The following is a 25,628-nucleotide window of genomic DNA, read 5'->3' as shown; positions in this document are numbered from 1 at the left end:
CCTACTATATACTGATCTTAATAATGCAGGATTTATCATGGTAAAACACAAAATATTAATGAACAAAGCCGTTTTTATATTTAACTTTAACAATTTTACCTATAAAACATACTTCATACTCAAAAACTGGATGTTATTATTAATAATTAGTAAACTGCACAATTGGGACACCGCCTTAGAGTAAAGGCTGTAGAACAGCTTGTTCTTTATTCTGGTCCAGCAGTAGCTGTGAAAGGTTAATTAGTGTAATTAGTAGGGTTGAAACAGGTGTGTGAACCCAGCAGGGAAGAAGTGCAGTGGTACTGCACTGGACATGAATCAAGAAGCACTACTTTTTAAGAATATTAGTGATAGAATAGTTCTGCACTAGTAGCTGCTTGTAATACGATTTTCTAATCAATAAAACTCAAAGCTTACAGTTTTTTTTAAATATTATAAGACAATCAGTTTTATTTAGGTATATTGACCAAGTATGTAACATATAGCTTGCTATTGCTATAACTTTGCATTGTGTGTGCAAAATATGTTTGAAAAATAATACAAATATAAAATATATAAACATATATATATATATATATATAAACCAACAGTATAAACTCTATAGATTTGGCTTAAATGCTCCATATATAAACCCATTCATTTATTAAATTTTAAATTTTCTATCTATTATGCATTGATTGTTTTGCTCTATTGATTTCTACTGTATAGTATTGATGATGTTGATGATGAGAGCTTGTTCTTTATTCTGGTCCAGCAGTAGCTGTGAAAGGTTAATTAGTGTAATTAGTAGAGTTGAAACAGGTGTGTGAACCCAGCAGGGAAGAAGTGCAGTGGTACTGCACTGGACATGAATCAAGAAGCACTACTTTTTAAGAATATTAATGATAAAATAGTTCTGCACTAGTAGCTGCTTGTAATACGATTTTCTAATCAATAAAACTCAAAGCTTACAGTTTTTTTTAAATATTATAAGACAATCAGTTTTATTTAGGTATATTGACTAGTACGCTAAGGAAATACACAAACGATTGGAAAATTCAATATGTATCTCCATTACAGCAACTTTACAGGAGAGAGAAAGAGATATACCCTTCTTTACTGTCAGCGGAAGTGCATGTAACAAAAAAAAGAAAAACAATTGACACAGTTAAAGGAACAATTTGTGTGCTCAAATGATGTCATAAACTAAAAATCAACAAAATTTAGACAACTCTACATGTTTTTAAAATACATTTTGACCTACATTTTGTGGTCATTTATTTATTTCCCTAACATTTGTAGATAAAGTAATGCATATGTGGCACTATAAACCTATACAATTCATAATGCATATTTTATGACAATTTCCAAGCTCTACATCAATATAGTTTTTTGTTGGCTACTGTAGCCTTAAGACATTATCGCTTTTTCTGGGTTTCAGTTCTGTCTTATGCCCAACACCCCTTATTACCTAAAATAAAATATTTTTTATAGGCTTTTAAGCTTAGTTTCCAGATTTAGATACAATAGACTAAAAAAATTGACCAGCATAGGGTATGTTTTCTCTGGATAACCAGCTGGATATTTTGTAGGGAATACATACCAATTTTAAATTACTCTTTAAAAAAGAGAACAATTAATTAACTGATTCAATTAGTTATAAAACATTATAAAACAGGACACAACATCAGTATTATTTTTGGTAAAATCTTTTTATCCTCTTTTTATTAAGTTTTTATCCTCAGGTCAGAGCTGGATTGTGGAGTGCTTGCCCACTTCCTATTGCCACTGCTGTATCAGAAAATGACTGCAAACTGTTAGAGGGAACCTGCGAGTGAGTCCTCAATGAATGGGGTGAATGGAGCTAGAAAGTTAAAAACTCAAATAAAAAATATGAATAAACGACCTGTCAGGGATATTCCTTTAATTTAGAAGTAGAATAAAGTACTTCGATAAAAAGCAAAGACAACTTATCTGTATCTGTTTTGTTCAATTAAAGACAATATCATTTCTGCTACAGATCAAACTTACAATGCTTATAAGTTTTAACTATGTTAAAATGTTTTAAAATTTAGGTATTCGGTACTAAAACATTTGATATCATTCTGTGTTGAGGCAGTTAATATATTTTTAGTATAAAAATCAACAAACGTGATAATGTAAATGTATTGTATCTTTTATTATTATTATTAGTAGTAGTAGTAGTATTATTAGTATTGCTATACTCCTTATATTATACTACATTGTTCCATTGCATACCAAGTATGTAACATATAGCTTGCTATTGCTATAACTTTGCATTGTGTGTGCAAAATATGTTTGAAAAATAATACAAATATAAAATATATAAACATATATATATATATATATATATATATATATATATATATATATATATATATATATATATATATATATATATATATATATATATATAAACCAACAGTATAAACTCTATAGATTTGGCTTAAATGCTCCATATATAAACCCATTAATTTTGGACCGGCTCTTTCGCGCCCCCTGGTGGTCCTTTCTCTCTCTCTCTTTCTTCAGAGATTCTCTGGTTCTGCTTTCCTTCAGCACCTGTTTAATATGTGCGCGGTATACGCCAATCAGAGCGCAGAGGGTGGGATACTATCAACCAATCGTAACGCAGGAGAGGCGGGGCTTTGTCTGAAAACGGGCGGGAAAAGAACAAAATACATAAAACCCGCCGGCAGTGGGGCGGTGGTGAGATTCCTCCTTACGTCAGCGAGCGTGACGTCGCGCGGGGAGGCGAATTTCCCCTCGTTTTATTTATTTATTTGTCTTTTTATTTTTTTTATTTCGCCTTTAAATATTCGGCTCAGGGCTCGAAATGGGTTTTTCAGCGACGGCTTCAGTTCTCACATGAGGAGGAGAAGAAAGAGCGCGGACGGCCATTATTTTTATCATTATTATTATTATCATTACCGCCCCCACATCCATCCAGCCTAACCCAGCCAAGCCCAGCCTAACCCGGTCCAGTACCATGATGACAGGCGTGTGAAGTTCCCCAGCTGCCCATCTCTCCCTCCGTCTCTCTATCCGCCGCGGTCTCGAGGTGAGTAGGTCTTGTGTTATATGTGTGTATTTTGTGTGTTTTAGGAATTTTCCGGCGACGCCCTGTCGATTTTATTCGAGTTTATTATTTTATTTAGCTATTTTACAAGAATAAGTCAGTTGTGGTTCCTAAAATCGCTAATATTATAAAACAACTTAAATTAAATCAAAGCAAAAGTGAATAAAAGTGAGATAGACGTCGTCATACTTACAGGACGCTTTTACACGGCTTTTTCTCTCAGTCTGCAGCTTTAAGCAGCTTTGCAGCAGTATCCTCTCTCTCTCTCTCTCCCTCTGCATCCCTCCCTCCCTGCCTGCAGCACCAGCAGCAGCAGCAGGCTATAGAGCCAGAGTCAGGCAGCTGGCTAGCAGCACATCTTCAGTATCAGCAAAATACACAGATAAAAAAATAATAAAATATATCATGTAAATAAATAATAAAATAAATAAATTAAAAAGCTGAATTCCACAAAACACAGAATCGTAGCTAGGAAAAAGTCTCCTCAAATCCTAACCATAAATCCTAGCTTACTAACAAGCGCTATCTTCAGCATTAGCTACTGTATTTACTTTATTTAATCCACTAAACTCTCTTTTTTAAAGATAAACCGGTAAATCCTTTCCACACTAAAAGCACCAAAAGGCAAAACAAAACCCAACAAATGTCCTAAAAAATCCCAAATCCTAAATCAAAGGCAGAGACTGAAGCTAGCCGGTGTAGCTTTTTTACTTGCACACGAAGAGTCTCCACTGGCGCATGGCTGAGGAGATAAGCTTGGTTAGATGGTGCAGATCCAGCAGGCTGACATGTTTGTGTTAGTTAACCAACCTAACCTAGTTAACTCACCACTGTACTCCACTGTAGTAGCTGTTTAATGAAGACAATTCTCAGTTGTTTTAATTGTACAGTAGGCTAAGTGTAGTGTACACTCTGACATCAGGGAGCCCAAAGTTATTTTGTATTGCAACCAAGCTTACAGAGATCCACAATTTATTATCTAAATTCCCCTAATGTGTGGCAAACCATTTTAGCCAAAACTGATGGCAATAAAAAAAAAAAAGTTATAATTTTTTAAAACTCAGGGTATGGATAAAGTTTTTTTTTTTTTTTTTTTACTATTTAAGCTCTCAGTTTAGATATCAGCTTATGATTAATTTTTACTAGAAATAGTAAAAAACTAACCAACAGTATCCTTAGTATATTGTTGACCAGTGATAAATTACCATCTTATTTATTTTATTACATATAATATACAGCTCTGGAAAAAAAGACCACTTAAAATGATAATTTCTTTTTATTTTTTTACCAAATTGAAAACCTCTGGAATATAATCAAGAGAAAGATGGATGATCACAAGCCATCAAACCAAACTGAACTGCTTGAATTTTTGCACCAGGAGTGGCTTAAAGTTATTCAAAAGCAGTATGTAAGCCTCGTGGAGGAGAACATGCCAAGACGCATGAAAACTGTGATTAAAAAACAGTGAATTCTGACCTCTTAAAACTTATTTTCTTTGCATTATTTGATGTCTAAAAGCTCTGCATCTTTTTTGTTAATTCAGCCATTTCTCATTTTCTGCAAATGAATGCTTTATAGAATTTTAGAATAAAAAAAATAATTTTACTCCAACGTATGTGATATACAGCTCTGGAAATAAATAAGAGACCACTTTAGTTTCTGAATCAGTTTCTCTGATTTTGCTATTCATAGGTATATGTTTGAGAAAAATGAACATTGTTGTTTTTTTCTATAAACTACAGACACCTTTTCTCCCAAATACATTTACAATATGTGCAAATTATAACAGTATATTCTTTAAAATTTTAAAAGGTTCTTCACACTAACAAATCACTTTGCTGATGTTGTGCTTTTGAGAGTGGATTTCCAAATTGGCCCTCAGGGAATCCACTGATGGTCCATATTTGTCTCTGTCCATATGTGTCTCTAGTTAGGATTGAACAGAAACCTGGATTCTCTTAGGATCAGTTTGTAATACCTTTTGTGATGCGTACATATAAGCTTGTTTCATAATAAAGATTAATGAACCATCTGGCCACATTGGGTTTAATATGAATCTCATTTTTTGCTCAAAAAAACGGTTCTATTTATTACTTTATTTGGATGGTCCATTTATAGATGCCTCTAGATGCTCAACAAACATTCAGCTGCATGTCTATTAAATGCAAGTGAACTCTAAGGCAAATCTAAATAATTCTCTTTTAAAGGTAATGCTACACTTAACTCTAACCCTAACTCTACTCTAAAAATTTTAGAGTTAGGCTTAGGGTTAAACTTAGGGTTATGGTTATGGTTTTGGTAAGGGTTAGGTTTAGGGTTGATTCATTGTTGAGGTTAGACTAGTTCTATAGAGAATCAAGTTCGAATCGAGTTAAGTTCCATTTAATTGACATTTAGTTGAATGTTAGTTAAGGATCTATGAGGCATCTATACCATTCTAGACCATTTAAATAAAGTGTTACCTGGTTCTATTTAAACCTGCAAAATGTTAACTGACTTGTATTTTAAGTTGGTTTTTGTATTATTAATTCCTATTATTAAACTCTTTACACTCTTGAGCTATTATCCAGCTATTTATCCCTCTCCAGAAAGAGCAGGTTATTCAGGTTATTTATTATAACAAGAACTGTCTACACATTTGAATGGTTACATATATATTTGAAATCTTTACTAAACATCCATTGAACAACTCATTTTTGTTTTATCTTCCTCTAAGACTCCATAAAGAACAATGCCTGAGCAGAGCAACGATTACCGGGTGGTGGTGTTTGGGGCCGGAGGAGTCGGGAAGAGTTCCCTGGTTCTGCGGTTTGTGAAGGGAACCTTCCGGGAGAGCTACATCCCCACCATCGAGGACACCTACAGGCAGGTAATCAGTTGCGACAAGAGCATCTGCACACTGCAGATCACCGACACCACGGGCAGCCACCAGTTCCCTGCCATGCAGCGTCTGTCCATTTCCAAGGGACACGCCTTCATCTTGGTCTACTCCATCACCAGCAAGCAGTCCCTGGAGGAGCTGAAGCCCATATTCGAGCAGATCTGTCAGATCAAAGGCGATGTAGAGAGCATCCCAATCATGCTGGTAGGCAACAAGAATGACGAGACCAGCGGCCGCGAGGTGGAAAGCAGCGACGGCGAGGCGCTGTCCAAGAGGTGGAAGTGCGCCTTCATGGAGACGTCCGCCAAGACAAACCACAACGTGAAGGAGCTCTTTCAGGAGCTGCTCAACTTAGAGAAGCGCAGGACTGTCAGCCTCCAGATTGACGGCAAAAAGAACAAGCAACAGAAACGAGCCGAGAAGCTCAAGGGCAAGTGTGTAGTTATGTAAAGAGAAGAAACCTGGTGTCTGCACTCTGGGTTCAGCCAGAATCCAAGAACGAACAGATTTTCATGACCAGTCATGAGCAGTTCTGGCTAACATTGTTTACACGAAAAGAGGGACGCATGCTAAACCATGACACATTTCCCTGGACTGGTGATGCAGCGAGTGAAAGGATGGTTGGCTATTAAGCCGGACCTCACCAACACTCCAAACACTCACTCACACATTAGCAACAACAGTTTACAGAGAAAACCCTGGGGAACATTCTCAGCTTCAGTCACTTTCCACTAAGTGATGCTTCAAAAGACATGATAACCCATGCTCATCAGTGGGTGGATTCAGTTTTACCCACTGATGCAAGTTTGCACCAGACCTTAGCACCCAACAGCAGTACTTAGTGCTTGGCAACTTCTCTCATTCTCCAAAGACTGCACAGTTCAATTCCAGGTAACTTAAAAAAGGTCCATTGATTGACACCACTAACCACCAACTGTGAATATGAAGGAATAATATAAGCTAGTCACAGTGTGAGAAAGATCATTTTGACACATTCAAAGAGGACTGTCAGAAATGTTGCCCTCAAGATCAGTGCCACAAAAAGCAATATGTGTGCATGTTGCTCCAGTCCAGCATCACACTATAGAAGATAGAGTACTACTGATGTAATATGATATTAAAATCAGCTGCATGGTGGAAATAAAAATGCTAAACAGCTGAAAAGTAATGCAGAGACAGACAATTGCGTTGATATTCCATATACAGCTAATACAGTTCTTATAGTACTGTACTGTAACACAATATTCTGCTTTTATTGGCTTTACTTACAGAAAGTCATTTAACTCAAAAAAAGAAGAAACAGATCATAATATCTAATATTTTATTATTATGCTCTAAGCTATGACATTCCAAACCTTTGCCTGTGAAGTAAGTAAATAAATACTTAAGATAAACAATATATTTATTGCTGTAAAGTAATTATTTAGTATTCTGATAGCTTATTTAGAGAGTAACTAGTTTTAACAACTAACTGTCCAAATATATATAAGGTTGCGTTCACACAGCAAGTTAAAGTGGCCCAAATCCGGGGGTCATTATCTTTTGCAGAATTAAAATCCGATATATACTTAATACTCAAAAATGTGACTCAGTCTAAACAACCATATTAGAATTCATGCAAATTTTACGTCAGTGAATCTCAACATTAGATAACGAGAAGAGAAAATGAACAACAGCAGTGAGGGAGGGTCTTAGTGGTGACATAGTGAGGTAGCAAAAATAATATATATGTAAGGGGGATGTTTCTGCTAAATTAGACAAATTAAACAGCTTCTACGGCATTAATCTTTTATTTATTAGAAGTTTTTAAAGAAATAGCTAAACACGGACTCAGAAGGAGGACATGGCTATAATGTCAAAGGAAAATAAAAATCTTAACTAAGAAACCAAAGGATGCGTGGTCAAATAACAAAACACATTCTCAGTTTTAAGCCCAGCTCCTGTGTCCTGTGATGCTGAACAAAACGAAACCAAAACTTCACATGAAGCTCTGTGGTTTTGTGTGTTATTTTGATTGGTCAAATTAAAAAGATGGATAACAAAGGTAACAGCCTAACAAAACATTGGATTTTGTAGGAAAATCAGATTTAGGTGACTTTACCTGCTGTATGAACATAGCCTAACTATCCTATTAACCTTCATGGATTCTTATACACACACGACAATTATTAGAATTTATTTTCTGTATTTATTTATTTATTTATTTATTATTATTCAGAAAGTGTCCTTTTTGCAAGTGGAGCATGATGGTAATCTTGGACATAGTTTGAATGGATGGAACCTATAGACCTAGGAAGTATTTAGTGGCAGGATTGCGTGATTGTAGCAGCTTCAAATACTAGCTTCAAATAATAGCTGCTCAAAGCTAACACACACAAAAAGCTCTGTAATTTTCCTACACCATACTTAACAAGCAACCCAGTATGTTTTCCATATACCCAAGTCAAATATCAACCAAGTACAACCTTTTGACTGGAATTACTATTATGTGTATATTTTAGCATGATGGGTCTTGTAATTATAATGGTAGAATCTGGCTTTTCCAGCTAGCCTATATTGCTGCTTTGGCTGTCTTTCTCTACATCGGTACTGTACTGCTCACAGTATGACAGTAAAAAAGCTATCTATCTGTTATTAAGTGCTGTTTTGTCACAGGAATGTCACTAATATGGATGTAATCAGAAGAAGTAAAAGAATGCCGAATAGACCTCTCCATAGTGAAAGTGCTGTAGACAACCAGACAACTATTTCCAAAAAAAATGTCTTTAGCTGTTGGCACAGCAGCTGTGCCGGTAAGAGTTGGTGGCGTTTATTACTTTGGCGGGGGGATGTGCTTAGATTCAGTGCTGAAGTTACTCAAGCCTGTTTGTTATGCCAGAATTGTAAAACAAATGTAATACTGTTTTAATGAAATGCCTGTAAAACATGTGTGCCTAAAAGTTTATATATTATTGTATATATTCTACAAGTCACAAAAATAAAGAAAGTTCTGCATTTCCTGAATCTGAAATATTTCTTTACCACAAGCTAGGAAATACTGTACACTATGGGGTAAAGTTTGGGACACCTGCTGATTTATTGTTTCTTCTGAAATCAAGAGAATCAAAAAAAGAAGTTATTCTGCTTTTGCTGGAGTAACTCTTTACTCTACTCCAGAAAAGAAGGTGATGGTTGGTGATGGTTAAAAGAAAGTAAAAATTAATCAGTAGCATTTGTAGCTGGTCTCTGTTGACACAGATTCAATACAGAGCTGATCTTACTTCTTCAAAAACTTCTAAATTCATAAAATGTCTGTTGGGATTTTAGTGAAGCTCTAAGTATTAATGTCTAAAAGCAGTGGGTTGTTTAAGGATGTGCCCTTTGGTGATGGCTAAAAAAAATAGCAAAAAAGTGAAAAGGATACTTTTTTATTGCAGAACAACTTGTTTGTTTTAAGTCATATTGCAAAGTTGTGGCTAGAAAGCCATCATCTGAAAGATTGAAAGGCTCAAAAATGATATTGCAAAGTTTTCTTTAATATATATATATTTTTTTTAGCAGCGGCCACAGACTCAAACTTGTTAGTTTGTCTACTATGTTATAATTGTGTTCATCTTTAAAAAGCAAGACGAGATCTGTTAATTTAGATCTGTTAATTTATTCACAGGTATAAAAGATAACCTGTAAAAGTCTGTACGTTTTTTTTTTTTTTCGTTTCTATAAAAAAAATCATTTTAAAACATCCCAATAATTTTTACTTTGTACTACAGTGCTGTATCAGTGCAAAACAGTCTAGCTGCTGATTGTAATCACTGCGACTAGGCAACAGATGACACTGGCTCAACAGTGGATCTGCAGTTTTTACCCAGTGGTATCTTTATGAGATGCTGAAGATACCTGCCAAAGTGCGGCATCTGATTGTTGCTTTAAGCTAATGGGATTAGATGCTAAACAGGCAGCGCTGCTGCTGCTATTTAATAATAACATTCAGTCTGTCTGCAGTGGAACAGAGATGGTTCTGAGAAGAGCTGCATATCTCGCCATGTGTTACACTCAATCAATCCACATACAGTGCTAAAAAGTAAGTTTCACAATATAGTTTAATATCCCACAGCCCACAGACACTTTGATTATATGTGTTGTTTGTTTATTCAGTGCTGACAGAGGCCTTGATGTGTATATTATAATACTAGTGGACAGCCATGTCCTGAAAGCTCTGATGAAGGTGCTTAATTAGTTTAGGCCGTGCAAATTCGATTAGCACATTTCCCAGAAAGTTGGGCCTAATGGCTGGATACACTTTAAAACAGCTACAGATACAGATACAAAACTCACAACCAGTGGAAATGATTGGCACATAACCAACACACACATGCTCATTCATAATCAAGTAAGTAAATAGTATCCATCTCTTGTTGGACAACTTAACTGTCTCTACTTTTCATGCAGCATTCTACACAACTTTAAGTAATTTTAAAGTATTGTTATGATCTGCCCTAGAACTGTGTGATTGCTTTTTAGAATAAAAAAAAACTGATGATATCTAAAGAAGACAAAGGATATTTGCAGCTGTATTAAAGATAAAACTCTCAGGAGTTTAAGCAGAAAATGGGGATTGTGGTATCCATAATGAATGACAAATATGTATGTACTTATTGTACTTCATTACTGTACTTAAGAATGTATGTATTAGAGTTTAAAAGGTTTGTGCTTTATCCAAACTAAACTGAACATTTAAGAATTTAAGAAACTTCTCAGAGTAAAAATAGGCAGGATTTGGAATTGGAATTTCAATAACAGTACAACTTTTTTTTATCATAAAGTTCTCACCAATATACAGCTCCGGAAAAAAAATAAGATCCTTCAGTTTCTGAATCAGTTTATCTGAATTTGCTATTTATAGGTATATATTTAAATAAATTTAACATTGTTGTTTTATTCTATAAACTACAAACAACATTTTTCACAAATTCTAAATAAAAATATTGTCATAAATATTGGCATTTATTTGCAGAAAATGAATAATGGCTGTGATAACTAAAAATATGCAGAGCTTTCAGACCTCAAATAATGCAAAGAAAAGTTTATATTCATAAAGTTCGAAAATTAATTTTTGGTGAAATAAACCTGGTTTTTAATCACTGTTTTAATGCATCTTGGCATGTTCTCCTACACCAGTTTTACACACTGCTTCTGGATAACTTTACGCCATTCCTGGGGCAAACATTTTAGCAGTTCAGCTTGGTTTGATGGCTTGTGATCACCCATCTTCCTCTTGATTTCATTTCAGAGGTTTTCAATTTGGTAAAATCAAAGAAACTCATCATTTTAAGTGGTCTTTTATTTTCTTCCAGATCTGTATGTGGGCTGAGGTCTGAAGTTAAGAATAGTGATTCCATGACTAAGATATGTGGAGATGAGTCTCTAGTTCAGTTGTTCTAAAGGCTATGAGAAACTATCCTTACTCAAACAGATGACTGTTCAGACTAAATGTGACTAACCAGCCTGCGTAGCTCATTACTGCAGAGTGAAGTGGCTTAGACAACATAATAGAGCACCTGCCAGCACTCACTCACCGTGCTGCCTGTGAAGCCTCTTTATGACCATGTTCTTTTTATACAGCTTTGAGCCAGTGTACATTAATGTGGTGAGAAACAAACACCAGTCTGAATGAGGCCTACATGTAGTGACAGTATCACATGCTAATGCAAGATAGAACCAAACAGCCTTACACAAAATGAATACAGCATACACATAGCTTTACTGCCAGCTTAGACTTCATGAGGCCTCATCACTTGTCTAGAAGAGTTAATAAAATGTAAACAGTGATTAGAATAAGAAGTTAATAGAGTTTGTGGATTAAACAGTGATAATTATTCTAGGTCAAGATGATTTTAGAGATGCAAAATTCTGTTTTTTAGCCTCCCTATAAGCATAATAAAATATTTGTATTAGGATTCTATAGCTATAGCTGAAGGTATAGGTAGCTATTAGCTGTGCTGTAGGTGTAGCTAGATATTAGCTGTGCTGTTGGTGTAGCTAGATATCAGCTGTGCTGTAGATGTAGCTAGATATTAGCTTTGCTGTTGGTGTAGCTAGATATCAGCTGTGCTGTAGGTGTAACTAGATATTAGCTGTGCTGTTGGTGTAGCTAGATATCAGCTGTGCTGTAGATGTAGCTAGATATTAGCTGTGCTGTTGGTGTAGCTAGATATCAGCTGTGCTGTAGGTGTAGCTAGATATTAGCTGTGCTGTTGGTGTAGCTAGATATTAGCTGGGCTGAAGGTATAGGTAGCTATTAGCTGTGCTGTAGGTGTAGCTAGATATCACCTGTGCTGTAGGTGTAGCTAGATATCAGCTGGGCTGAAGGTATAGGTAGCTATTAGCTGTGCTGTAGGTGTAGCTAGATATTAGCTGGGCTGAAGGTATAGGTAGCTATTAGCTGTGCTGTAGGTGTAGCTAGATATTAGCTGGGCTGAAGGTATAGGTAGCTATTAGCTGTGCTGTAGGTGTAGCTAGATTTCACCTGTGCTGTAGGTGTAGCTAGATATCAGCTGGGCTGAAGATAAAGGTAGCTATTAGCTGAGCTGTAGGTGTTACTAGATATCAACTGTGCTGTAGGTGTAGCTAGACATTAGATGTGCTGTAGGTATAACTAGACATTAGCTGTGCTGTGGCTGTAGCTAGCTAGCTTTTAGCTGTGCTGTAAGTATAACTAGACATTAGCTGTGCTGTGGCTGTAGCTAGCTAGCTTTTAGCTGTGCTGTAAGTATAACTAGACATTAGCTGTGCTGTGGCTGTAGCTAGCTAGCTTTTAGCTGTGTTGTAAGTATAACTAAACATTAGAAGTGCTGTGGGTGTAGGTTACTAGATTGCCGCTAGCCCGACGCTCCATGCCCGGGTGCCGAGGACGCGAATGCGGCTAGCACTATGCTTCAAGCCAGGGTGCCGAGTGCGCGAATGCCGCTGGCCCGACGCTCCATGCACGTGTGCCGAGGACGCGAATGCCGCTAGCACGATGCTCCGAGCCCAGGTGCCGGGGACGCGATTGCTGCTAGTCCGACGATTCAAGCCCTGGTATCAATGACGCTAATGCCGCTAGCCCGACGCTCCAAGCCCGGGTGCCGGGGACGCGAATGCGAATGTCGCTAACCCTAAGCTCTAAGTCCCGGTGTCAGGGACGAGATTTCCGCTAGCCCGACGCTCCATGCCCGGGTTCAGGGGACGCGAATGCCGCTTCGTGCTACTTCAAGTGTTCGCCCACAGCAGGTACTATTTAGGTGGTGAGTCTCAGCACTACAGTGACATTGGCCTAGTTTTGCAAACTTAAAAACAATAAAGTTGGTTTGAAATTATTTAAGACTACCTAAGAAATGATTTGTGTGTTTATAAATGTTTGTAAATGTATATATGTACTACAACCTGCTATAGAATTTATGTCAGTAATAGTCAATTGTAGCACAGGTGGTAAAGTAAATTCTTACTTTTTTTCTTCTTATAACAGAAACTGATTATTTTTTTTCTTATGAAGAAACATATTTTTTAAGTAAAGCAATGTAGTGAAGCGCTCATGTGATTTTATTTAATTTTTTTTTAAATCACCAAGAATGTTTTGTGGGTTATACTTATACATATAGTGTAACATATTTGTAATATCCAAAAATGATGTTTTAGGTTTAGTAAACTTGAATCGTTAACCTTGAGATTTCATAATAATCGTTAAAAAGCTTTATTATATTATTATAGACTGAAATAACAAAACATTTTAAATGTTGTTATAAATATTATTGCATTTAAGAGATAGAGTAACAGTTTTATAGGTGTCTATATGCAGGCTAGATACAGTATTAGGCTGCATGTGAAATAGTATTTTGTAGAGAACCTTACAGCAGACCTGTATTTGTCTTCACAGTTTATAATGTAATGTAATTTTGTGTAAAGCTACACAAAATAGCGATACATGTATCATTTTTCTTTGGTTTGATATTTGCCTTCCAGCACATTTCTTTTGAACTTTTGATTTAGCAAGTTTCAAATTGTATTATTTCACATGCATTTCACATCAGAAACCTCTAAATAACAATTTTGCATTTAAATAGTTCAATTATTTACCTATTTTGAGAATTTACTTTTACTTATATATTTTTTTATTACTTTTAAAGCCATGCTCAGTATTCAGTGTATTATAAATTCACCTCTGGCCTTTTCCTCTTCAGTTTGGTCCAGCATGTTAAATCACAACTGGCAATTAAATCCATATCAGAGTGTTAATTATGGCCGGCATTAGCCTGCAGCGCATCCACAGGCCAAATCTCAAGTGTCTCAAAGCACTAAATCTGTCTGTAAATGCTTGTCTGGCCACTTCAGTGTCAAAACAACCACAATGGACCCTCCATCACTTCACCCTCTCTCTCTCTCTCTCTCTCTCTCTCTCTCTCTCTCCCCCCTCTGTTTTTCTCTCGCTCCCTCTCTGTGTAATCTGATTTGAATAATTCAAAGACCGGGCCATGCAGAGACTGCTCATCTCTGTGTGTGTGTATGTGTGTGCACGCATGTGTGTGTGTGTTGCATAATGCAATTTCTTGCGTCAATCTCACTCGTTTATATCTTCGCTGAATTGACCTCTTCTCTCTCCGCATGAAGGTGAAGTTTATTTTCGGTTGATTTATTACTACTCAGGAGAGTCTATTGATACAGAAATACAGAAATGACTGTCAACCACAGTTACCATTCCAGCCCTGTTTTCATTGCAGCTCCAACAAGTACGAAGTAAACAGTGTTAAAGATTCAAAACATACCCGTTCACTCTCCCACTCTGTAAAGTCCATATGAACTCATCATCAAAAAAAATAGTTGCACACAGAAAGAAGTGTTTAATGGCGATTCTAGTCAAAAAGAAGGTAAAAGTTACCAGGGACAATAAATGATAAAACATTTGGACTAATATGGGAAACTATATATTTATTGAGCTACACAATACATAAGTCTTGCAATAATCCATCCAAGGCAGTTCAAATGTTCTCATGCAGTTCCTGCAGATTTTGCAGTAGAGGTGTGTATGAGTGCAGATAGCATCGCAGATCTCCTCTACATGTGAAGTCAGACTCCGCCTCTTTTCGAACTGCTGCTGATGCAGCATTGCCGAGTAGCATCACAGCATGCTCGGAGGAAAGCGCAGCAACTCTGTTCCTATACATCAGCTCACAGGCGCTTTATGCTGATCCACATCACCCTAGGAGTGATGAGGGGAAAGAATGCCATCTACCCACCCAGAGAGAGCAAGGCCAATTGTGCTTTCTCAGGGCTCCGGTAGCCGATGCTTGCAAGCTTCACGAACAGGACTGGAACCATCAACCTCCTGATCATAGTTGCAGCGCTTAGCCCGCTGGACCACTCACTCAACTTTGAGCTTGTTAATTGTGTAAAAATAGTGATTTCTATCACTAGTATTGTAAGTCTGTTGGGAGCATCGGCTAAAAGCACTGTATTTCAGAATGCTGGCAGTGAATAGAGGTGGGCTATTCGACAGAAGTTCATAATCCTTATGTTTCGTGACACTACACACCTGATTTCTCCCGTAAGGTAGCATTATTAGAGCCATATGATTCCTGTGATGCAGAGAACATATTTTATATACAGGGTTAATCAAAAGTCCAGATACACCATTTTATTTCCACTCACACTTTACCCATTACACCCATTCTTTTCTGCTATGAAAGTGTGTCCTATGACTTTTGACTCACTAAAACAGCAGCAGTATGTGGACAATCAGTGTCCTGTTGGAATAGTGCAGTGAAGTGTGTGTTCAGAAAAGGAAGCGTCACTGGATGCAGGTCTTCAGTTTCTCCTGAAATCGTTCAGAATCAGCAGTGCAGTGGAGTTGAGGGGGTGCAGGGTGGCCGGGGTGGGGGGCAGGGTCGGGGCTGATGAGCTAAAAGAAGAGGCTGTGTCTCTCTCTGTGGATGGGTGACAGTGATAAGGTCTGCGTCCAGCTCTCTGCAGGGGCTCTGCGGCTCGGCTCGAAACCACACCGGCGAGGCCACTGCACTGATGGAGATTAAGAATTGCCATGGAGACGGTGGCAGCCGTGCCTGTGGCTGTGTAGGAGGCGGAGGGCATTGTGTAATGTCAGCAGGAGTATAGGGCTAGTGACTCAGCCAGCGGGGAGGAAAGAAAGAGAGGGAAAGAGAGAAATAGAGAGAGAGAGGGAAAGAGAGAAATAGAGAGAGAGAAAGGGAATGAATGAATGTTTCAGAAGTCAAAAACTCAGCCAGAGCCAGCCTGCAAATTGTCAACTAAAAGCAGTGCAATTAACTCAAATTACAGCCCCAATTATCCTGATTTCATAATGGTAATTGTGAGAACAGTCATATTAGCATCAAAAGGCAGGTAATTTGTCCAATTGAAACGCTCAGAATTAGTCAAATAATAGTCCTTCATCCTTTACCCTAAAATGAGTAACCTTTAAAACTGGTCCCCTTTTTTTATATATATATATATATATATATATATATATATATATATACAGTGGAGCCCGAAAGTATTCATACCCCTGGAAAATTTTGACTTAAAGTTACTTTTACACAACCAGTAATTTTATTTTTGACCGGAAACAACACAGGCATCTCCCAGGAGATAATACGATGGTGTTCAAGAGGCATCATTGTGGAAAAATATATTTCTCAGCTTTTATTCACATTTGAACAAAAAGTGGTATGTCCAAAATTATTCATACCCTTCTCAATAATGAATAGAAAAGCCTTTATTGGCTATTACAACATTCAAACGCTTCCTGTAATTGCTGACCAGCTTTTTGCATGTCTCCACTGGTATTTTTGCCCATTCATCTTAAGGGGTGAGTTCCAACCCTTGAGGTTGGAGGGTCTCCTTGCCATTACCCTGATCTTTAGCTCCCTCCACAGATTCTAAATTGGATTCAAGTCAGGACTCTAGCTGGGCCACTGCAAAACGTTAATGTTTTTGTCCGCTAACCATTTCTTCACCGCTTTTGCTGTGGGTTTTGGGTCGTTGTCGAGCTGAAATGTCCAGTGGTTTCAAAGGCCAAGTTTCTCTGCAGACTGCCTGATGTTGTTGTTGAGAATCTTGATGTATTGCTCTTTTTTCATGGTGCCATTTACTGCGATCAATTTTCCTGGTCCATTGGCTGAAAAACACCCCTAAAACATTAGGTTCCCACCACCATGTTTGACAGTGGGGATGGTGTTCTTAGGGTTGAAGGCTTCTCCTTTTTTACGCCGAAAGCAGGATACATCATTGTGGCCAAACAATTACATTTTTGTTTCATCTGACCATAAAACAGAAGACCAGAACTCTTCTTTGTCCAGATGAGCATTTGCAAAGGTCAAGCGGGCTTTTGTGTGCCTTTTCCGGAGAAGTGGCGTCCTCCTTGGTCTGCGCCCATGGAACCCAGCAGTGTGCAGTGTCCGTTGGACTGTCTGCCTTGGGATGTTGCCACCAGCAGAGCCCAGATTCACCAGAATGGCCTTGGTGGTGATTCTTGGATTTTTTTTTCACCTCTCTCACTATCTTCCTGGCCAGCACAGGTGTCACTTTTAGCTTCCGACCACATCTTCTGAGATTTTCCACAGTGTGGAACTTGTATTTTTTAATAATACTTTGCACTGTAGCCACTGGAACTTGAAAACATTTAGATATGACCTTATAGCCCTTTCTTGACTTGTAAGTGGCCACAATGCACAGCCGCGGGTCCTTAGTGAGCTCCTTTGTCTTAACCATGACTGTCTACAAACCAACTGCAGAGAGCTGCTGTTTTTCACCTGTTGAGTTGATTAAAACAACTGTTCCCAATAGATCAGGGTAATTAGGAGGCTTTAAAACAGCTTGGAATATTTGGAATGGTATAAAACTTTGGATTGTCCCATAGACTGTGACGGTTTGCAAAGGGTATGAATAATTTTGGACATGTCACTTTTTGTTCAAATGTGAATAAAAGCTGAGAAATATTTTTTTCCACAATGATGCCTCTTGTACACCATCATATTATCTCCTGGGAGATGCCTGTGTTGTTTCCGGTCAAAAATAAAATTACTGATTATGTAAAAGTAACTTTATATATATATATATATATATATATCGATATACAATTTACCCACAAAGACAAAAGCGGGAGTCACTTCATGACAGTCTGGCAGTTTTCGGTAACAGTGATGTGGTGTTTAGAGCAATCTTGGTAATGCAGTCCCCTGTTGTGCAGCCGTCTGCCAGTGGTGCTGGCACTCTCAGGATAACTCATGAAGAGCATCACTGCTTGTTGAATGTTCTATGAAGGTGCATGTTGAGTGTCCTTAATTGATTTAATATGTAAATATTTTCACTAACCTTCATATATGTGCTTATCCTTAGAATCTAAAGTTTTGAGTTTTGTTTGTTTTGTTATTATAAATAAAAAGCTTGCATTTTCCTCCAGCCTCCTTGTCATATGTTACAGTTGAGGTGTTAACCTTGACAGCACTATTTTGATTGATTTATTTATTTTTATTTTTTGAAATTCAAACATGATTGCTGTGCATAACTGTGTGTTATATTTCCAGAATAAAATCACATACGGTGCACAGTTTGACGAGAACACTGCCTAGTGTACAGTATATTGCAGTACTATGATAGAAAGGGTCAGAGAGAGCAGTGTACATTAGCTGCAGAGTGAGATATTAATGAATTTCAAGCAGCTGAGGAGGGGCTTTTCGTTTCCCCACGTATATAGAAGCGTGTTATAAAAGTGAAAAATGAAGCAATAGGGCAAACTCTTAATGCAGTGAATTTTACAGCCGGGCACACTCTCTATATATCACAAGAGAAATCGAAACGAGAAAGCGCTGAACTCTACGGGCCGGTAAAGTGTATATGAGGTGCCAACACTGCCATGAAAATGCTGTTTATGGGATGGGGGTGGGGGATGTCTGAGTGAAGAGAAATATTATTAATGTAGGGGCTCGCTGGTGCACTCACAGCAAGACTAATGCGCATAAACACCTCTGAGTGCAGATCAAAATGCAAATATATTTAGAGGGGCTGGTGGGAAAAAAAATGTGGGCCTTGGTCCACAGAATATATAACACATAGTTGCATTTGAAGGAATCAACTAATAAAAATGAAACTTGGTGGGCAGTCGTGCCATACTGTCATGGAGTGACTCAGTAGGTCCTCAGTCTTCAGTGACCAATCCTGCTTTGTCTTGGTGGAGACGTCCAATCAATCCCGCAACAAACCGTGTGGTACGGTTTGTTCTCTTGCATCACACGACCACGGCCTGGTGTCATGCTGTGTGGTGCAATTTCGTAGGAAGCCACATCATCACCTTTGGTCTTCATTATAGGAAATTTGACATCTCAACATTATATCAATAAGGTCCTGCAGCCGGTGGGCCTTCCTTTTTTGAATTCAAACTCCAGTGCACTGTTTTAACAGGACAATGCTCAAACACAGATGCTATGCCATGGTCAGCTGCATCACCAGACTTGTTACTAATTGGAAATGTGTGGGATGCTACTGGTCCCCCTGTTAACACTGTACTTCTATTGCAAAATCTGCACAGGATAGATTATTGCAGGACACCTTTAGGAACCTCTACAACCTCTTACACACTTCTTCCTCCCAAATACAGTTGTAACCCTGCAATTTATTTATTTGACTGTGACTTGAAAAGTACTTGAACAAGTGCTTAAAAAAAAGAGAGCATTGATGCCAAAACCGCCTTCCTCAGTTCCTCACTGTTTACGCTGTCACCTTCGCCCATGCATTGACCAAGTGGGCTGAATATTCACTGTTGAATCAGCAGCCCTCTCACACTTATGAATCTTTAATCGACAGGGCCTTTGTGAGAAAACGTGGGGGGATTCTCAGCTCCGGAAAACTTCCGGCTCTTCCACTGACTATTTTTACCTCCTTCTGAGAAGGCGAGCAGGTCTTCTGCCTGAGGCATTCAAAAAATGTAAAGATTTAAAAGCTTCAACAGTTATTTTTTTTTACTATTTTTAATGTGGAGGAAAATCCTCTCTATATAAAAATGAAATTTAATTAGCAGGAACTGGTATCATTCAAGTTCCATGCAGGTTGAGCCTCCTGTATTTAAAAATGGATTTGATTTCTTGATTTCTCACTTGTCTGTTTGTATTGATAGTTTTAGCTAGATGCCACGACCACGATCGATCATCACCCAGTCCACTCATCACTGTGGGTGGTAATGCTTTCTATACTATGACATACAGCTCTGGAAAAAATAAGAGACCACTTAAAATGATGAATATCTTTGATTTTCCAAATTACAAAACCTCTGGAATATAATCAAGAGGAACTGAACTGCTTGAATTTTTGCACCAGGAGTAAAGGTATAAAGGTATCCAAAAGCAGTGTGTAAGACTGGTGGAGGAGAACATGCCAAGATGCATGAAAACTGTGATTAAAACCAGGGTTATTCCTCTAAGCATTGATTTCTGAACTCTTAAAACTTTATGAATATGAACTTGTTTTCTTTGCATTATTTGAGGTCTGAAAGCTCTGCATCTTTTTTGTTATTTGAGCCATTCCTCATTTTCTGCAAATAAATGCTCTAAATGACAATATTTTTATTTGGATTTTCTGGAGAAATGTTGTCTGTAGTATAGAATAAAACAATATTGTTAATTTTACTCAAACATATACCTATAAATAGCAAAATCAGAGAAACTGATTTAGAAACTAGAGTGGTCTCTTTTTTTTTTTTAGAACTGTATTCCTTGTGCAAAAATGACACCGTAGATCATAAAATATTGAATGCCCACTTTCAGACTTTTATTTTTTTTATTTGACATTTAAATGTTATTTAACATTGTATCATATAATTTACTTATATATTTTTTTTCTAATTCTAATTACAGATAGTATATTACAGATGGTATAGTAATTTAATTTTCTTTCTAAAAAGTTACATAACTACATAAATCTGTTTAGTATATTCACAGCATACTTAGACATTTCTCGATATGTTGAGAATATATGTTAAGTATAATTAAGTGTATTGTTTTTCACCAGGGTACAGCCATCTACAGCACAGTCAAATACATTTTGCCCAGAAAGAGAGGTGTATGAAGGATGGTGGTTTTGACAAATTGCCTGCCATTTAGAATGTCCATCATTCAGCCACAGTTTCTGAAATTTCAAATATTTACAGAAATGTTTCAGAAATGTGACCACTAAAGCCATATCGGTCATCAAATAAGTTTTAATCAAACTATACTACTGTTTAAATATTGATTATGTACATCATTTTAGCCTATATTATTGTTTAGCAGATTCTTTAGCTTGTTTAAATCAGAATTAATGGCAAAATCTTCACATTGAAAAAGGTGCTAGAAAATATCCTTCGTCTGCTCAATGCGCAATGTCTATTCAAATATAGCCGCTGACAAGGCAACGTGTGCGGCTGCATGTGCGTGTGTGTGCCTGTGTGATGATATCTTGTGTTCCAGCCCTGTGCTCACGTCAGAGCGAGCGGGTCAGAACAATGAGAGGCTGTCAGTGGCCCTTGACTTCCCCCGGCGCTCTGACTGGGGGCCCTGCATCACTCTTTCATTGCCACAGCAACGTCTGCGGCAGGCAGTATTTTTATCCCTCCTCCTGCGAGCGGGGCGTACTGTACGCAGACGGAAAAAACACAGAATTGCTTCAGAAGGACAAGTGAAGCAGTCCTCACGGCTCCCGGTGGCTCAGAAAAATCAATGCCATTCACCTGCTGCTGACGGCGAAGCTATTTTTTAAGGCAGCAATTTTCATTTCCCCACCAATTTCCTGCCGCTGAGAGCTCCACACTCCTACTGTAGAAGGTGTGAATTAAGTTCAGCTGTGCGCTCTGATCAGCGGCTAAAAGGGGAAAGTGTGACGTTTGCTGAGAGCCGACAAGAACAACAATGAATACATTTTTTGGACTACTAAATATCTGCTAATATTTTTTTGTGACATACAGTTGCATTGCTGAAACATGCTTATTTCTAATATTTAATTTGTTTGAGTAATACCAGATATAAAATAAAATGAATCTGTATTTTGGCACAGCCATGCAAAAACCTTCAACTCTAAATTAAACAGGTTATCTCAGGGTATCTCTATGCCACACTCGAAGACATTTTGCTCAGTTAACAGAAATATGCTTACTGACAAAAAAATACACACCATATTGGTGTAAAACTTGAATGCAGACTCGGTTTTAGACAGACTCGGTTTTCCCCAACAAAATATATCCTTTTGCTCTAATATTGTAAAAGTTTACATATATGATAGTGTTGACTATGCTCAATAAATGCAGGGTTCACTATACACTGTCAACAAATATCAGCAAAGAAGCCAGCTCAGAAAATTAGTTAACATCATGGCTAACTTGTTCCAAGCCTGCTAAGACCAGCTGTTAGCATTCTGGCCAACGCACCTAAAAACAGCTGCTGTGTCTGTTAGCCTAGTGGCTTTATCTTGGCTGTTAGCATTTATAATGCAGGTTGAACTCAAGAATGAACTACAGAACAATACACATCGTAACAAAGAGGAAATCATTCTCTATCAAAAACAGCACAATGTCCTGTTAATCCACTCCAGCCTAAAATCCACTTCCTTTAAGAAATTAAATCCTAGTGTAAATCCCATAGCAGCCAGCCCATAGCAGTGATCTATCATATTTGTAATTCTTTTTAATATTGTTATTATTCTATGAATAATAACAATATTAAAAAGAATTACAAATATGATAGATCACTGCTATGGGATGTGTGGCACTATCCCATAGCAGTAGTGAAAGCTGTAAGGTACACTTGATTTATTATATGTAATTATTGCAGTTTTAGTTCAATTCGTTGGCCAATTTTACTGAGCTCAGCGCTAACACTTGAAAAGTGATCTAAACTTTTTCTCAGGTTGATTTAGCATGACTTTAGTATGAGCTTTGTCTTCTGCTCTCTCTTTCTCTCTCTTCACCCCCTCTCCCGAGTGCATGCACCGCGGATGATGATGATGATGCATCCCAGAGCTGCTGGGGGAGAGGGCGGTTGCCATGGTGAGGTGGGTGGTGGAGCTGGTAGGCAGGCTGTGGTGTGTTGGAGAGACGACCGTGACTCATTATGTTTGCCTTCCTTCCAGTGACGGGAGAGCGCGAGACAGGAAGTGCCACACATCTGCTGCTGGATTATCTTTCATCACATGCTCTCTCTCTCTTTCTCTCTCTCTTTCTCCCTTCTTCCTGGTCCAGGATCTTCTGCTCCTCTTGTCAACCCAGCCACACCATGCCATTCCCTACTAATCCCCACTAAACCCCAGTAACCTCAACCAAACCCCAGCAAATGTCACCAATCCCCACTAAACCCCAACAAACCCCATCAAACTACAACAAGCCTCATCAAACCTTATCAAATCTCAACAAATGCCACCAAACCATGCCATTCCCCGCTATTCCTCACCTAACCCCAACAAACCTTATCAAACTCTACCAAACCCCACAATCCCAATCAAACTTAATTCAACTGCACTATACCCCACCAAACCCTGTGAAACCTTATCATACCCCACTAATCTCTAAACTGCACCAAGCCCCAACAAAACCCCAGCAGACCCTGCCAAATCTCTCCAAAACCAACCCCTCTAAAGCCCACTGTACGCCACTAAATCCCAACAAACTCCAAAAATCCCACCATATCCTTCACATCCACCAAACCCAACCGACTCAAATCCCAACAAACCCTGCCAAGCACCACCAAACAGCAACCAAACCCCAGCAGACCCTGCCCAATCCCACCCAACCCATCTAAAGCCCACTGTACCCCAGTAAATCCTAATAAATCGTGCCAAACCCTGGCAAATCCCACTAAACCCTGCCACATCCACCAAATCCCAACCAAACCCTGTCAAACCCCACCAAACCTTTCCAAAGCCCTCTGTACCCAGCTAAATCCCACCATACACATCCACTGAACCAAGCCAAACCCACTCAAATCCCAACAAACCCTGCCAAACCCCAACAGCCCAGCATACCCTGCAAAATCCCACCCAACCCTGCGAAATCCCAACCAAGCCCCACCAATTTCTGCCAAACCCCGTTAAACCCCTCCAAAGCCCACTGTGCCTCACTAAATCCCAACAACTCTAAAAATCCCACCATACCCTGCCACATCCACCAAACCAAGTCAAACCCACTCAAATCCCAACAATCACTGCCAAACCCCAACAAACCCCAAGCCTCAACAAACTCCAGCAGACCCTGCCAAATCCCAGCCAAACCTCTCCAATCTAAAGAACACTGTACCCAAGGAAACCTCACCAAACCATGCCAAACCCCAGCAAATCCCACTAAACCCTGCCAGGTTCACCAAACCCTGCCAAATCCCAACCAAGCCCAGGGACACTGTCAATCTCTGCCAGACCAAGCCCCTCCAAAGCCCACTGTACCCCACTAAATCATCCACTCTAAAAAAACCCACCATACCCTGCCACATCCACCAAACCAAGCCAAACCCACCCAAATCCCAACAAAACCCATCAAACTCTACAACCTTCACTGCTCTCAGTAACCCTGCCGTGTGCCACTGCTGTAGTCCTAGACTGATACACGAGAAAGCTGTGCTGAACAACTGTCACTTCCACCATTTCCTGCTGCTCAAGGCTGGTATATTGTATGGTGGTGAATGATATCGGGTGCTGGGTTTCAGGCTTGTCCTTCACAGTGTCACGGAAGGTTGAATTAAACAGCTGAGTAGGCATATAAATAAAAAAACATTTTTTTTTTGCGGTTGTGCACAAAGTGCTTAACATCATATCTTGTGTACAAGGAAAAATATTTTTTAGCTTTGTCTGAAGACAAATAAAGCAAATCTTAACAATGTTTCACTGGTTTCAGGAATATTTATTAATCCAGTCCCTTTGCTGATGGAGATCTGTGACTGATTTCATGTTTGGCAGCACTGAGCCCTTTTTTAAGAACCTTCATAATTCTGCTTAATAAACTCTATTCATCCAACATCATTTTAAGACGGTAATTTAGACAAAGATCATAGTTCCTCTATTACTGCTCTGACCACAATCTGCCCGAGGATCTTTAATGCACTTGGAACTGCATCACAGAAGATGACCTTTCAAATTGATGTCAACTGCTGCCGTCAGTGTTTGCCTTTAGAAATGGCACTCTGGAACTCAGCAGGAGCAACTGAGCAACCTCCTGCAGCTTCTGGGCAAACAAAAAAACATCATTTCACATCACATTACACACAAGATGGCATATTTGGTTATGTAATCAATAAGGCCATTACGGCATTTCAGTGTTCAATGAAAAAGAAAACAGAGAAAAAAGAAGCTAGATTTATTCACATTACATCCAGACTGTCTCCTCTGCATATTATGATGAATATAAGATGCCAAAATGCCAATGATGTTCTTTAAAAGGATGGTTCCTTAAAAATATATTGATGGAACGTGAATCAATGGCATTTACATGCATGCCATAAAGTCTTTCAGCAATCAGATTAATGAGTTTACATTAAATTGTTTAGTCAGATAATAGGAGTTTAAGTTTTAAGTCAGGCAGCAATGAGATTTTTGCTTTGCAATCAGCCAATAATCTCACAGAATAACATGATAACGTAAACGTCATGTAAAACCTTACTATATTCTGCAATATAAACAGACATCAGCAAGAAGATG

The 25,628-nt window shown here is 38.4% G+C and overlaps 2 protein-coding genes across 6 annotated transcripts in view; one reads left to right on the top strand and one right to left on the bottom strand.

The window, feature by feature from the left end:
* Positions 1–25,628, bottom strand: part of syk (spleen tyrosine kinase) — a 115,035-nt gene that overhangs the window by 54,315 nt on the left and 35,092 nt on the right. Inside the window, exon 1 of one of the 5 annotated variants that reach the window (XM_049468585.1) lies at positions 3,273–3,845. The exons of the other annotated variants lie outside the window; for them this stretch is intronic. The gene's annotated coding sequence lies outside the window, so the exon portion shown is untranslated. Of the gene's footprint in view, positions 1–3,272; positions 3,846–25,628 lie in introns of those variants that run through there. 5 annotated transcript variants of the gene reach the window in all.
* LOC103025938 (GTP-binding protein Di-Ras2) lies at positions 2,737–8,963 on the top strand. The gene is made up of 2 exons (XM_007255324.4): positions 2,737–3,061; positions 5,796–8,963. Exon 2 carries the CDS (start codon positions 5,811–5,813, stop codon positions 6,408–6,410), a length of 600 nt encoding a protein of 199 aa, XP_007255386.1. The 5' UTR covers positions 2,737–3,061; positions 5,796–5,810; the 3' UTR covers positions 6,411–8,963.

Source organism: Astyanax mexicanus, chromosome 20 (genome assembly GCF_023375975.1).
Source record: "Astyanax mexicanus isolate ESR-SI-001 chromosome 20, AstMex3_surface, whole genome shotgun sequence".
In the NCBI taxonomy this organism is placed as follows: domain Eukaryota; kingdom Metazoa; phylum Chordata; class Actinopteri; order Characiformes; family Acestrorhamphidae; genus Astyanax; species Astyanax mexicanus.
This window is presented reverse-complemented; position numbering and strand designations above follow the sequence as displayed.